The sequence below is a fragment of the Mauremys reevesii genome, linkage group 4 (genome assembly GCF_016161935.1).
Source record: "Mauremys reevesii isolate NIE-2019 linkage group 4, ASM1616193v1, whole genome shotgun sequence".
NCBI lineage: Eukaryota > Metazoa > Chordata > Testudines > Geoemydidae > Mauremys > Mauremys reevesii.
In genome coordinates this window covers 29,220,795-29,234,375 of record NC_052626.1, presented here as the reverse complement: position 1 = coordinate 29,234,375, position 13,581 = coordinate 29,220,795, and the positions used below count along the sequence as shown (strand labels likewise).

Sequence of the window (13,581 nt, the reverse complement as noted above, 5' to 3'; positions counted from 1 at the left end):
GATTTGTTATTATCCCAAATCAAACAGCTCTGTGGAAAAAAGATGTACCAGGAAAAGGACTCTTGGCTCCTTAATCTAAGGTCAATTACTGTTAGTCCACTAAACACAGGCATGTAATGAAAATATTGATTATCTGAGCCACTCCTGCAGCCCAGTGGCTGTGCTCTGTGATCCCAGGGAGTAGTTAGCATCATAGAATGAAGCAAACACACTGCAAACTTTCTTTGGGGGTGGAGGAAAATGACCCCCTCACTTCCCTGTGGCCAGTGTTCACAGTGGTTTCAAGAGGCAGTACACCTCCATCTCTCCATGGCTAGAAGAAAGGTCACTCCTGCAGGAAGAAGGAGCACTCCACCCCCATGCCCCCAAAAGGTCATCAGTAGTTCACTCCTACCTTCAGTATAATTTCTAACACCTGACGGCTTGCAGCTATTGGTGAGAATTGCAGACAAAGAAGCTTTACTCCCTGCTATTGTCAACTGACTTCTCGTGATATAATATTGCACACCAGTGTAGGTAACAATTAGAGCTACTGACCAGCATGCCTATGTTTAATTTTTATAGTTTCTACATAGGGTGACCAGATGTCCCCATTTTATAGGGACAGTCCCGATATGGGGCTTTTTCTTATATAGGTGCCAATTACCCCCACCCCCATCCTGATTTTTCACACTTACTATCTGGTCACCCTATTTCTACAGTCTTTAAAAGCCAACTGGCACAAGCCATGCATTTAACAAAATCTGTATTTAGTTTTTTGTGGGGAGCTGAGGTTAAAGAAAATCCCAAGTTCTTCCTGGAAAAACATGAAATATACTTAATGGTTTGCTATACAAAGAATATGCTTAATTTAATATTCTCAAATCAAAATTATTCCTAAATCTCTGTATCAAATCTCATATTTGGCCTCTTGTGCTTAGTCCAGTAAACACAGGAAACACAAATAAAAGTTCAGAACAGAAATAAACACACCTATCTATAGCTCTGACAGTAGTGTTTACCCCTGTTTTATGATCCTGGTTTGCTAAGACTGGTAGCTTATAAAATGCTACTAGGGAGGTTTAACTGCACAAAGGGCAGCTCAATTCCACAGATCACAGAAACCAGGCTGTAAGAACTGGAGAGAAAGGGTAATTGTGGCTTACGAAAACACAATGAGCCAAGTGGACTCACACAGATCAGCTACCTGAAGAGAAAAAAAAAAAGGCACCACAGGTACAGCAGAGAAGGGTGGGCAGGAATATGTATGCGTGCAATGCTCTAACTCACCACTGTTATTTCCTAGTCCCGTAAAAATATTCTTATCCTAAAGCAACAAAAACATGCTCGACGACCAGTGAAACCAGTTTCTATGGCCTTAAGTACAAGTGACATGCACTGTAGGAGGACTTACTCAAACACTCAAGATAATGAAAAGAATGTCCCCTTTGTGTGGAATCTTAATAATGAAATCTTATCCATGTGGTTTTCTATAGAAAAAAGTGTTCCTCCACTGAACCAATCCAGACATTGTCTACACGAATCAAAAATCCATAGTCTGGAGACTGTTATTATTTGTATTACTGTAGCACCTAGAGACTCCAAACAAGATCTAGTGCCTTCATTTTTTCATATTTGTCAATCAGTGGCTGACTTGTCACGCAGACTTCTTAGCAGAAAAGCAGTTTGGTTTGTTCACAGAAGGGGTTGTTGCAACTGGTGTTCAGCAAGTGGAGTTTCCCTCATTTCCATTTTCTTATGTTGGTGGAAACTGGCAGAAATTGATTCTCACAATTACTATGTGAGAAGCACAACTTCTCTCACTCACTTTCCTCTTTTGTGGAAAGGGAAGAGCAGCACCAGGCACTCTTACTCATCATCGGAACACTGAAATGCAAAAATGTGACTTGGCATGCAGAGTAACAACAAGATCTACCATGCCACTGAGTACACCCTCAGACAGATCCACAGCTAGTCTGCTATTATGTTCTCGCCACTTAGCCTGGTTTGGGTGGAAGTTCAGGCACTCCTAGTGCCTCACTACTGTCAATGCATGGCTCACTGTCTGATGCTAAACAGATCAGCTCTCTGCAAAAGCCCTCATCTTCCTCTGGGAAAGAGGCCTTTGTAGATGCCTGAAACTCCATTAATTTCAAGGGTGCAGAGCACATGGAACTCATCACAGGATCAGGCCCAAATCTATCTATCTATAGTACTGATATGCCCCCCCCCCCATTACCACAGTATCCAAGTACATCACAATTTTTTATTGTGCATGTCCTCAGTACTCCATGAGGTAGTGTTCTTGCTATCCCATTTTACAGATGGAGAATGGAGGCAGAGAGAGAGACTAAGTGACTTGCCAAAAAAATCTCACAGGAAATCTCTGGTAGAAGAGGGAATAGAATGCAGATCTTCCCAATTCACAGCCTAGCATCTTATTCACTGAGCCATCCTTCCTCAACTAGGCCTTGTCTAAACTGGGAAAACCCATCCAGAAATATTAACTGGTTTTAAAAATGAGTTGGAGCATTAGCACAGACAAGGCAAAAAACAGATGGGTTTTGAAGACCAGTTTAGCTAAGCCACCTTTCAGCAGCTGTACTTTGAGACTCTGGACCTATTTGCACTTCAGTGCCAATAATACCCATTAACAATCGTGCAGTAAGTGTGGAAATTATAGAGCAGTGTTACGTAATACAGTAACACACGTGTGCTATATGGGAAAATGAAACAACTTACAAGTCAGTCAGAAAGAGAAACAAAAAGGTTTGAGCAGAAGATGGGAATGGGGGGGCAGAGAAACTTGGATTCCTACACAGAGGACTCAGAATGCTGGATACCAGGCACTAAGAAATAGAGTAGAATCTATGTTTGTTTAGACTAGAGTCTAACATAATAGCCCTGTTAGTTTTAGATTATGAAATCTGGTGTACACTAACCATCAGATCCTTTTGTGAGCACAGGAAAAAATGTACAGCACCAAAACGAATCAGAAAGTCAGTTAGGCACGTCTAAGCCCCAGCATCAGTCATTAATAAAGCAGTTTGTTTGCATGACCAATAAGGGAAATTCTATATTAAATTGGAACTTGCAATCTATTTACATACAGGAAATTTACCCAAAATCTTATTTCTGTGAATTTTAATAGAATACAAAATGATTGGAACACAAACTGATATGCCACTTTTCTGTCATTTAGTTAAACTGCTTTTCCATTTTCTCCTTCATCTTTACAGAAAGGACCTGTGGTGAAAGTTCCTTAATCATAAGTCACGTTGGCCAAACAACTTTAAGAAAATAGAAGACCCTTAATATGTATTTCATAGTAGATGACACCAAATTTTAAAAGCGTGTGTGTAAACGGAATGGATTTAGGAACAGCAGTTTAAGAGAGTTACTTTAAAATTGGAAAGTCTAATAATGAACTCTGATAGTTCTCATTTGCCAGTTAGTTGAAAACTCTTATCTGACATTTACTCTTAGTTCTCTCATAGAATCAAACAACAAATTCTATTAAGCAATATAGCATGTGTCCTTGTAACTACATGTAATAGTAGTTACAAAAATAAAAGTAACCTGTAGTAAAAAGTCTAACATCCCATTAATGGAGGTTAATACAGGCATTTATACTAATGCAGAAATCCCCTAAGCATCCCTGGGAAATAAAAACCTTACAAGGACTGAAAATATTTTAAACCCCCAATATTTTGTTGTATGACACCCAGAAAATTAACCAGCCACCCACTTGGAATTTATTAACAGGAGCCATCATGCTCCTCTTTTGAATCCCACCCAATTCTTAACAAAGTCTGATTTGGATTATTTTATCATGAAAACAGGAGCGCTCAAGGAGTGATGTGCAAATAGAAATGTAGGCAAGTCACAGAGCATGACTATGTCTCATCCGCACTCACACACACAAAACCACAATTCAGTTTCTCAGAAGTTTGCAACATACTATAGTAAAAGCCATGGCACCAGTACCATGCATATGAAAAAGGGAAGCAGAGAGACTTCAGATCAAGATCCAGAAAACCAGGTTTGGGGTCAAGGGATACTGAATAGGTAGGGGGTGGAAGTCATGCATGCAGTCTGCCAAGAAGACTGTCAATGTACACCGCTCCTCTCTCTTCCCCAAAAGAATAGTACATGGATGCCTGGGTATCAGTTCCATTCTGCCAGGCTACTTCCAGCCCAGGGGAAACTGACACCGTGGACAGTTTAAGATTTCTTACTCCTTGTATGCAATGTAGAGGAAATAACAAACATTAAAGAAAACCTTTTTACACAGGTCATAGTAAAGGTCAACTTAATGCAGCCTGGCTACCAAACTTCTTTTTTGTCCCTGCCCACAATGAAACCCCAAGTCAATAGCATGCTTTCACATCACCACCATGCCTGGCATTGCTTCCATGACAATCCTAGATCCAGGCTGTTAAAATGTATGACTCAATTTCCAAGCAGCAGTCACCCTGCTCTTAAGCAATACTATATTATAATTGCATGTTAATTTGATAACCAGAGATGCGGCTGAAGGCCCACAATGTCAAATGGACTTTGGAGAGAGGGGGGGAAAAAACTGTCAAGTTCTAGTAAGACAGAGGAGGTTGATTCCCCTCCCCCCGCCCCCGATTATAGCTCGTCAGGATTTGTTCCTTACCTGCAGAGCTCTGCAAAGGCCTGAAAATTCAGCTTCTTGATCTTCTTTTCACTCAGCCAATAACCAACTCTTTTCCCTTTCAGAAAGGTCTGCATCTTCCCTTACCCTCCAGCGGAGTGGGGGTGGGGGGGTTATTTTTAAAGGAGGAAAGAAAAGCCTTGTACACAAGATGCAGCAGCTTGGTACTCAGGTGCCTTCCTCCCCTCCAAAAAAGAAGTCTCTAGAGAGAAGTCATTCAGTCCTTGGGGTGCAAGGAACTCTGAGATTGGCAAAACAGGAAAATCCAGGGGAGGGGCTTTAATATTTCATATGCACTTGGGTATTAAAGCGGAGACTAACAACAACATCAGATGCTGTCTCGGAAGCCGCTAGCAATATTCCCCAGACAGACCCCGTGCTTGGCTGGCTCGGGCAGGGTCCAGGCTCTCTCAGCAGCAGTAACTTGCGTGCAATCCCCTTGCAGGCCCTCCCAGGAAAGGGAAAGCGAAGAGGCTGGGAGGGAAGGTGCCTCTGGCGGAGGGGAAGCTTCTACCTTCTGAAATCCTCCTCCGTGAGCCAATGGAGCGGCTCTCCGAGCAGGCACGACGCCGCGGCTCTCCGAGCAGGCAGCACCCCGCAGGCAGCAGCGGAGCCCCGAGCAAGCCTCTGCCCCAGGCTGCCGAGGCGAGCCCCAGTGGCCGTCGGGCTGCACGCCCGGGGATCCAGAGACCAGCTCGCTTCCTTCCCCCGCTGCTGCTGCTGCCGCCTCTCACGTCTCCATTTGCCCGCTATTCCGAGCCGCCTCCACTTCCTCCTGCCGCGGCTGGTTCCTCCTCCCTCCACCCCCAGAGCAGGAGGGTGGGCGAGCAAGGACACACCCTCCCGGGGGCTGCGCCAGGCTGCTGCGCCTCCTGCCCGAAGCAGAGCTTGCAAGCAGCAGCCCGGGCCGGCCGGCACCCGGCGGCCCTACCTAGTCCCCGCGTCTCTGCCGCGCGGCAGCAACCTGCCCGGACTGACCCTGGCAGGGAAAAACGGCTGCGGCTGGACCTGCAGGGGGCAGCACTGGGCTGCAGCGCCTTAAAGACACAGCGCACACCCCCTCCCCCGCTTTCAGGGCTGGTCCTGCCAGGCTAGTGTTCTCCCCTGGGGCCTGGTGGAGAATGGGGTTTGAAAAGTGTGGTGTGGTTTTCCAGTGCTAAACGAGGAGTCCTTTGTAAAAGGGGAGGATGTGAAGCCTGGGGGAGGGGAGAGAAGAGGACGGGGGGGGTAGGGAGTCCCTGTTCACACACACCCCAGAAAAAACTACCTTTCCATTCAGTGCAACTGTGGGCATCTATCTGAAGGGCAAAATCCTGCTCTTCTTCAGAAACACAGATCAGAGTTATTCAATCTTTAAGAGCCAGGGATACAAGCTACCCCAGCAAAGACCACTGAGCAGTAGGGCTGATTCCCCCAGCCACTCACCAATACCTGACTTTGATTGGAAATGAAAAACCTGAGATGTCCCCTTCAGCTGATCCCCTGCCTCATCTTCTTGCCCCTGCCCTGCTCCCAAGAGTTGCCACTTGAAAGAAGAAGAAAACATGGCCATCACATATATTTCCTTTTAAACCAGGAAGATATTCCCTGTACTTAAAGTGATTTCAGACAAGACTGGAGATTAAGAGCATCGCAGTCTCCCCCCTTTTATTCTAGTCAATGTTGTATTTCCAGTTAAACCCTCCTTGGATGCAGCACCATCTAAGATTTTCATAGATTACTGGGCCAAAATGGTTGTCTAGTCTGACGTCCTGTGTAACACAAGTCATAGGAGGTCTCTGATTAATTTTGGGAGAGTTTTGGGGGCCTGAGAACAGACTGAAGTTAGACAAATATAGGAACAAGCCTCAGTAGAGGCAGGGAAAGCCCTCCTATCACATCTTCAGTTTGAATGCTGTCTCTTATACCAGTTTTCTCAATGCAGTAGAAGCTAAGGCCCCAATGCTGCAATGGAGCTCTGTGTGGGTTCATGCCTGCCCAGACCCCCACCCCCACTGAAATCAATAGTGGGTGCAGGGATCGTTCAGTGTGCATGTCATTGCAAGTATGGTGTATGTAACATGAAGGGTATGTCTACAGTGCAATTAAAAACCTGCAGCTGGCTTGAGCCCCCGACTCAGGCTAAGGGTCTTCTTCATTGTGGTGTAGACATTTGAACTTGGGCTGCAGCCTGAGCTTTGGGACCCTCCCACCTCACAAGATCCTAGAGCCCCTAGGAAGAGAAGTTGTCAATTGAGCTGATCAGAAAAACTGCCTATTTTATTTTTTTAACAAATTATTTTTGACTAAACAGGAATTTTTTTTTGAAAAAAAGAGTTTTAAAAAATGAGTTCATTGAAAAAAAATCAAAGACCCCCAAATTTTTCAGTGGTCAACAAAAACCTGACCACTGTTGAAGAAAGTTTGACAAAAAACTTATTTAAATTTGTTGGCAGAGGGAAAAAATAATTTGCCAACCAGTTCTAGTTGTCACTCTTTTTCTCTGTTCCGCACCTTTAAATAGAGACACCTGTCATTTTGTATTTTAATCCAGATGCAGAATATTTCAGATTGAATCACAGTGAGCTCTCACAGAGCAAATACAAAGTTTCCCTCTTTATTTTGTTCCTTAATCTGAAAAAAAAAAATCTAACCCAAAACACACATTTTTCTCATTGAGGATGGAAAATATGACACTACAGATATTTGCGTAACAGCTTTTATAAAAATTGTTTTATTTCTTTCTGTAACAAGTTGGCAGGATCTACAACCCTTTCCTGGTGACATGCTCTGTATAACCAGAGTTAGAGGACTCTGCATATATAAAGTTGAGTAAACCCTGCTGACTCATTGTAGCCATAATGAGCGTGGCTTATTAACTGCACCAGGCTAGAAGAAAGGTAGGTATGAACCTCTATTCAGAGGGAACAAGGAGGTAGAAATAGAAAGGTCTTAGGGAACTGAAACTGTGCCTGGATTGGGCTGGGTGGTAAGCACAATACAACAGGGGACATTCTGCACCAAAACATTTAAAATTCTGTGCCAAAAAAATTAAAATTCTGCACAGAATGTTTTAAAATTCTGCAAATGTATTTGTCAAAACACTATATAATCATGCCAGTTTCAACTGGTAATTTATTTCAAAATACCTGTCAGCAAGTATGTCTGTAATACAGACAGAGAAAATTTTCCTCAGGAGTAATGTTAAAGAAACCCCTGTGACAACCCAGTTCCTGTTTCTCTGCCCCCTCCCCCACAGAGTCCAGCTGGGGGGCCAGACACTTACACCACCTACCCCCCAGAGCCCAGCCATGCTCTCCAAGCCCAGACACTCACACCCCCTCCTCCCAGAGTTCTGCCACATCCTCCCATGGCCCAGACACTCACACCCTTTACCCCACAGAGACCAAGGATCCAGAAGGAGAAACAGCCTGATGCTGGGTCCCCAACTTGCACCACTGCCTCCTTCCTTCAGGGCATGCTGGGAACTCTCCAGTTCGCCTCCCCAGCCTTGTCTTCTATTTGTAAGCTGTGGTCTGTGCTGTCTAGCAGCCCCTCATGGCAGCCAACATCTCTGCAGCCCATGGGGGGGGGGGGGAGGAAATTCTGCACACCCAACATTAATTTCTGCAAAATTCTGCATTGCGCAGTGACACAGAACTCCTCCAGGAGTAGCACAGGCTGTTTTACGATCTGCTACTGTTAATGCCAATGATAAAGTCCAATTCCAACAAACCGTAAACAAAGGAGATGTTTGACCTTATGCAGGGTGTGGAATATCCAGAGCAGGGTGGAAATACCCTCTGCTTGCACTTTTGAAAAATGTATATTATAATATTTCTACCTCAAATACTGCAAAAGGAGAATGAGAGTATATCCCTTTCACTCAACTACAAGTCAGCAATCTGAAGTATTCTTCCACTCCCTTAATATTCTACAACCTCTATTTTTTAAGAACATCTTTCATGCAAATGATATCCCCAAGCATTTGGCAAAGTTAATTAATGGTTATAAATACAGTTGGTCAACATTTTTTCAGCAGAACATTTAGTTTTGGAAAATGCAGTTTAACTGAAATCAAAACATTTTGTGGAAACCTCCATTTTGGTGAAACTGTCAACAGGGGAAAAAAATCAAAACAAGACATTTCTAGTTTCTTGTTTCTCTTTGATAATGCCACAGTGTTTTGTTTCAATTCATTCATTTTCTGCTTGTATGATATTTGTGTATTAAATTATATATTAGAATGTTTTGACATTATTGAAACAAAATGTAAATTTTCCCAATAGAATTTTTTGGGAATTTCCTTCCCATGAGAAATTTAAGCTTTTCATTCTGATTCGGAAAACAGATGGAGAACTGATGAGGCAGAAAGGTACAAGAACTTTGTTCCAGACATCAGAGGCCTGGTTTTCAGAGGTGCTGAGCATTTGCAGTCCCTATAAAAACAGAAGCAAAGGAGCTATAGAACTCTTGCACCAATGGACAAGATTGTGTGAAGGGAAAAAGAAGAGGCTAGTGCTGAACAAGCACGAGGGGATAAAGAGAAAAGGGTTGCAGGCTAGGGGAGATCTGTGGAGAAGCATTTGACCTTTGCATATGTCTAAGAGTCCTAGTCAGAGTTTGCATTTAGGATTGCATGAGATTTGAAAGAATACAAAGAAAATAGATTCATACTAACTCTTATTGCTTAACTGATTGTTGAAAGGTGTGTAGTTCAGTTTAGGAAATTAACCATATTCACTGTACTGTAATTTTTAAAAGATATTGTCAATGACGACAACAACAACAAAATCATACTGTGTACTCAAACTTTGTCTATGTTACTCATAACATTTTAGGGTCTGATCTAGTGCTTACTATTGGAAGCAGTCACTACTTATAATAAGTACTTCATTTGGTAGTAAAGTATCTGAAGAATAATAAAAATACAATTTGTCACTATTTACACTTCACTCTTTGTTTTGCTTTCTTTTCTGTTTGGAGATTACTTCACAGGTACATGAGAGGACGATTCCTAATAATAGGAGTTAAATTGTGTGACGTAAGTCTATTCAGTGATTTAATCATGGGAATGATAAACCTGGGAAATTCCTTCCTTGTAAATTGCCTGTTCCCTGGATCTAATTATTCAATAACTTCATAGCCAAGGAATTTGTTTCCTCCTCTGTACATTGCTGCATTATCAGTTGCTAAATACATTACAACACTCTGTTTACCTTGCAGAGCCAGTTCAGGCAACACTGCCGCACCTGAGGCCAGATGGAGCCCCTAGATAATGTGTATCCAGTTCCTGATTGGGAACACATTTTAATATCAGGTTGACTTGCTCATGGCCCACTGCTGTGAGGTGTGGATTACGAGGTGCTTCATGCTGACTAAGAGTTTGGGGCAATTACAAGCATGGCCTCTTGAGGAAATCACAACAATCTTCCTTTTCATCTTGACTCTGGCTATAATTCAGTTAGGTTTCTTTTGTGTAACTGGAACCTTCCAACCACTCTCTTTCTTACGGCCCAGGCCTAGTGGCCAGAGCAGAAGTTAGGCACCAGGAAATGGAACCAAGGGTCAGAACCAGAATTGGGCTGAATGCCAGAGTCCAGGGGCAAACCAGAGTCAAGAACTGGGTCCAAACCAAGTTCCCTGGAGTCAAAGAAGGCAGGAGCAGGGCAGGATCCAAGCTAGAACAAGGCAGGAGCAGAAGCTAACACAGAGGCAGGTGAACACTGAGCAACCAGCACTTGCTGCTGGTCTTAAGAACAGGTCTGCCGATTGGGCAGTTTGGCCAACCAGGTGACTCAGTCGGTCCCCTCTGCACTTGTTAGACTGCCTGAGGGTTAACTAACAGTTAAGCAAGCTAGCTGTGGATCCTTACTCCTGCCACTCCTCCTATCACATTCAACAAATACATGAGCACATGCCAATTCTGCACTTACTGGCTCAAATCCATGTGTGGTGAAAGTGGCTGAAATGCCATTGAAATTAACCCAGGAATAGGCAGGTGCAACACCATTCATTTCAATAGGCATGTATTCAAATGCACCACGGCAGAGTTTGGCTTGTTGAATTAAGAATTTTTCCTCAACTATCCCTTAGCAACAGGCAAAGGCCATAACATGTTCTTTTGTAACGACTGGAAAGAAGGTGATGGTATAATCTTTGTTGCTAATAGTCTTGCTTTTTCGTTATTATTTTATGTTATTTAAAAGACCTTTGATTTCATATAACTGCTAGAATAAAATAAAATGTCAATTATTTATTTTCAAGTTACAAGGGGCTAGAAGAATAGGACTGGGACCAGTGAATTTGTAGCTGGCCTCTGAAAGCCACCATTCTTCCTAATTTGTGAAACTAAGAAATTAGAAGGAGACTCTCAGCCATTGTCTAAAAACAAAGAGTAAGTTTCTGAGACCATTCCTTGAGAAGACAGCCTTGAAAATACAAATGGATGGCAATCAGTTCTTAGGGGTGGAAGCGGGTCTCTAGTTTCACTGAAAAAAATCTGAGGGACCACAGCCTGTGTAACCCCTCGGCTTTATATTGCAGATGTTTACTTTTAAGTCCAAAGAAAGGGAGAGATGCTCTGGGGAGGAGGGGTGGATTTGCTACACCAGTCTAGCTAAAGTGGTACCACTTGTGGATCTACTTATGCCTTGAGACATTGCAGTTTCCTCTCAAGCTCTGAAGAACCCAAGTGACACACGCTGCATATTGGGTCTACAGTTTTTGTACTGATTTAATTATTTTTGGTTATGGGGTGATTTATTGATTTATTAATTTTGCTGAAATAGTTAAATTGGTAAAACTTGTAGACCATGTCCATACAGGGAAGGGTTTGGGTGTTTGTTTTTTTTCTGGTTTTTGTTTGTTTTTTTGTATATCTAGTTTTTTCAACATAAACTCCCTTGCTTCCACTTACAAATGATCTTATCTGGTATCTAATCATGCTCTAATTCATCCATTTTGGAAGAGGCATAGACACTACAGAATGAGTGATATCACTATAAGGTTCGTGTGCCAAAGACAAAAAACAAGACATCTGGTAATGCTGTCAGTACGTGCGCTACTATGAGTAGAACTGGATTTTTGCCTGAGAGGCCACCACAAAACCCCCGGATTTGTTTGCCTATTGCCCACAATGAGGCAAATATGTCTTTGAAAACCACATAGGTAACCACTGCCCTTGACAAGGAGCAACAGCCAAGATGTCTTCAGATCTTATAGCCACTCAGACTCATCTGGAGGTGCCTCAGGAGACACTGCCTAAGATGTAGCCAAGAAGGGCTGTCAGCACATCCCTTGGCCTGCACCGCTTCCCACAGCCCCCATTGGCCTGGAGCAGCGAACCGCGGCCATTGGGAGCTGCGATCGGCCGAACCTGTGGACGCAGCAGGTAAATAAACCGGCCCGACCGACCAGGGGCCTTACCTCGGCAGGCCGTGGGCCAAAGGATGCCGATCCCTGATATATAACATCCCAACCTAACCCTGTCCTGAAGCCTGTAGAGAACACAGGCTACTGTGAGCCCCTTTTCATACCCCAAAGTGCAAGGGAGAGACAGTTCCCATGTCGTCCCCCTTCCCCCCAGGGAAGAACAGGTACAAACCCACTTACAGCTTTTTGTGACCCCAGCTGCACAAAGATGGGTTTGTTCTGCACATTGGCTATTTCTGCACCATTTTAATTGTTTTAAATTTGCACTGTGTGATCAGGAAAGTTTGAATTATTTACAATTGCACACTCAAATTTCATTAGGAGACAGCTCTCCCTAATAACTCCTTATCAAATCAATTCACAAAGCATATCCTTTGCACTGTATTCATTTGAGTCCATTGAATTCATTAAACTACATTCCTTTTCCTCCCCTACACCCTGCTCTCAGAGTGTTGATCATAACACTTCCCTGGCCCGTAGGGACATTTGATACAGACACTCTGTCTGGCTGTTCATAACATTCTGAAAGGCTCTGTGCCTCCATGATAGTCTCTCTTACTTGCCCAGATGTTGTGGAAACACAACAAGCACCTATAACACAAGACAGAATTCTCAGAAATCTCTAGCCTTGTTATTATGAAACATCTTCACCTTCCTTTCAGTCTTCCGAATGCACACTCCATAGTTACTCTGCAACTATTCATAACAAAGTTAAGCATCTCCTTTCTCCTGTCCAAGTGTCCAGTAAAAGGCTTTGTAAGCCAGATAAGTAGAAAATAACCTCTCTCTCCCTGAACAACTGGAACCACAACACTATTAACATCTATAGTGGGAAGAAAAGTTCCATTTTCATTGCATAAAACAGCGACAAAATTCTAAAAATTCTGGCATCATGGACCTATCCAGACTAGCCCACATTAATGTTAATAGATCTACCTTGATGATCTACCAGGCCTTGCATGACTCTGGAGAAATACCTATTCCTGTTGATGAGTTCCAGTGGGGTAGTGGGAAAAGATGACAGCAATTAATAGACACGTGGGTTCCATCAAAGGCCCTGATATGATGTGGGAATTCCAAGCATTCAAAGCTATTAATAATCTCCTGCACATTGCCAAAACTTTATGACCAGAGGCAGTAGTACCCTCTCAGTAGCAGTGCACACATCCATGACAACAGCCCCAATTAGTTCATTTTACCGACACCAAGTCATTCCATGCAAGGCTGTTGAAGACAGCTGCTCCTCTAATTACTACAATGAGTGCTTATCTTATTTTCTTGTTCAAAATGTCAAACTATTTCATTGACACACAATCAGGAGATACTTTCATCTAGAAAATAAGATCAGATATTTCAGTCATTACTAAGTAGCAGCTGTCCTTAATGATTTTAAAAAGAAAAGAATATATTTTGACTATAGTGACGTATGGTAGTAGTGCAGAATATATGACATGACCTGAAAACAAAAGTTTTCAGACCAGCCTGTGACGGGTTCGGTTACAGAGACC

At 43.0% G+C, this 13,581-nt stretch overlaps 1 protein-coding gene across 1 annotated transcript in view; it reads right to left on the bottom strand.

Moving 5' to 3' along the window:
* Positions 1–5,306, bottom strand: part of ITPK1 (inositol-tetrakisphosphate 1-kinase) — a 237,867-nt gene extending 232,561 nt beyond the window's left edge. Inside the window, exon 1 of the mRNA XM_039535795.1 lies at positions 4,643–5,306. Coding sequence (XP_039391729.1) covers positions 4,643–4,737 — 95 coding nt within the window. The 5' untranslated portion in view covers positions 4,738–5,306. The remainder of the gene's footprint in view (positions 1–4,642) is intronic.
* Positions 5,307–13,581: the final 8,275 nt, after the last annotated feature.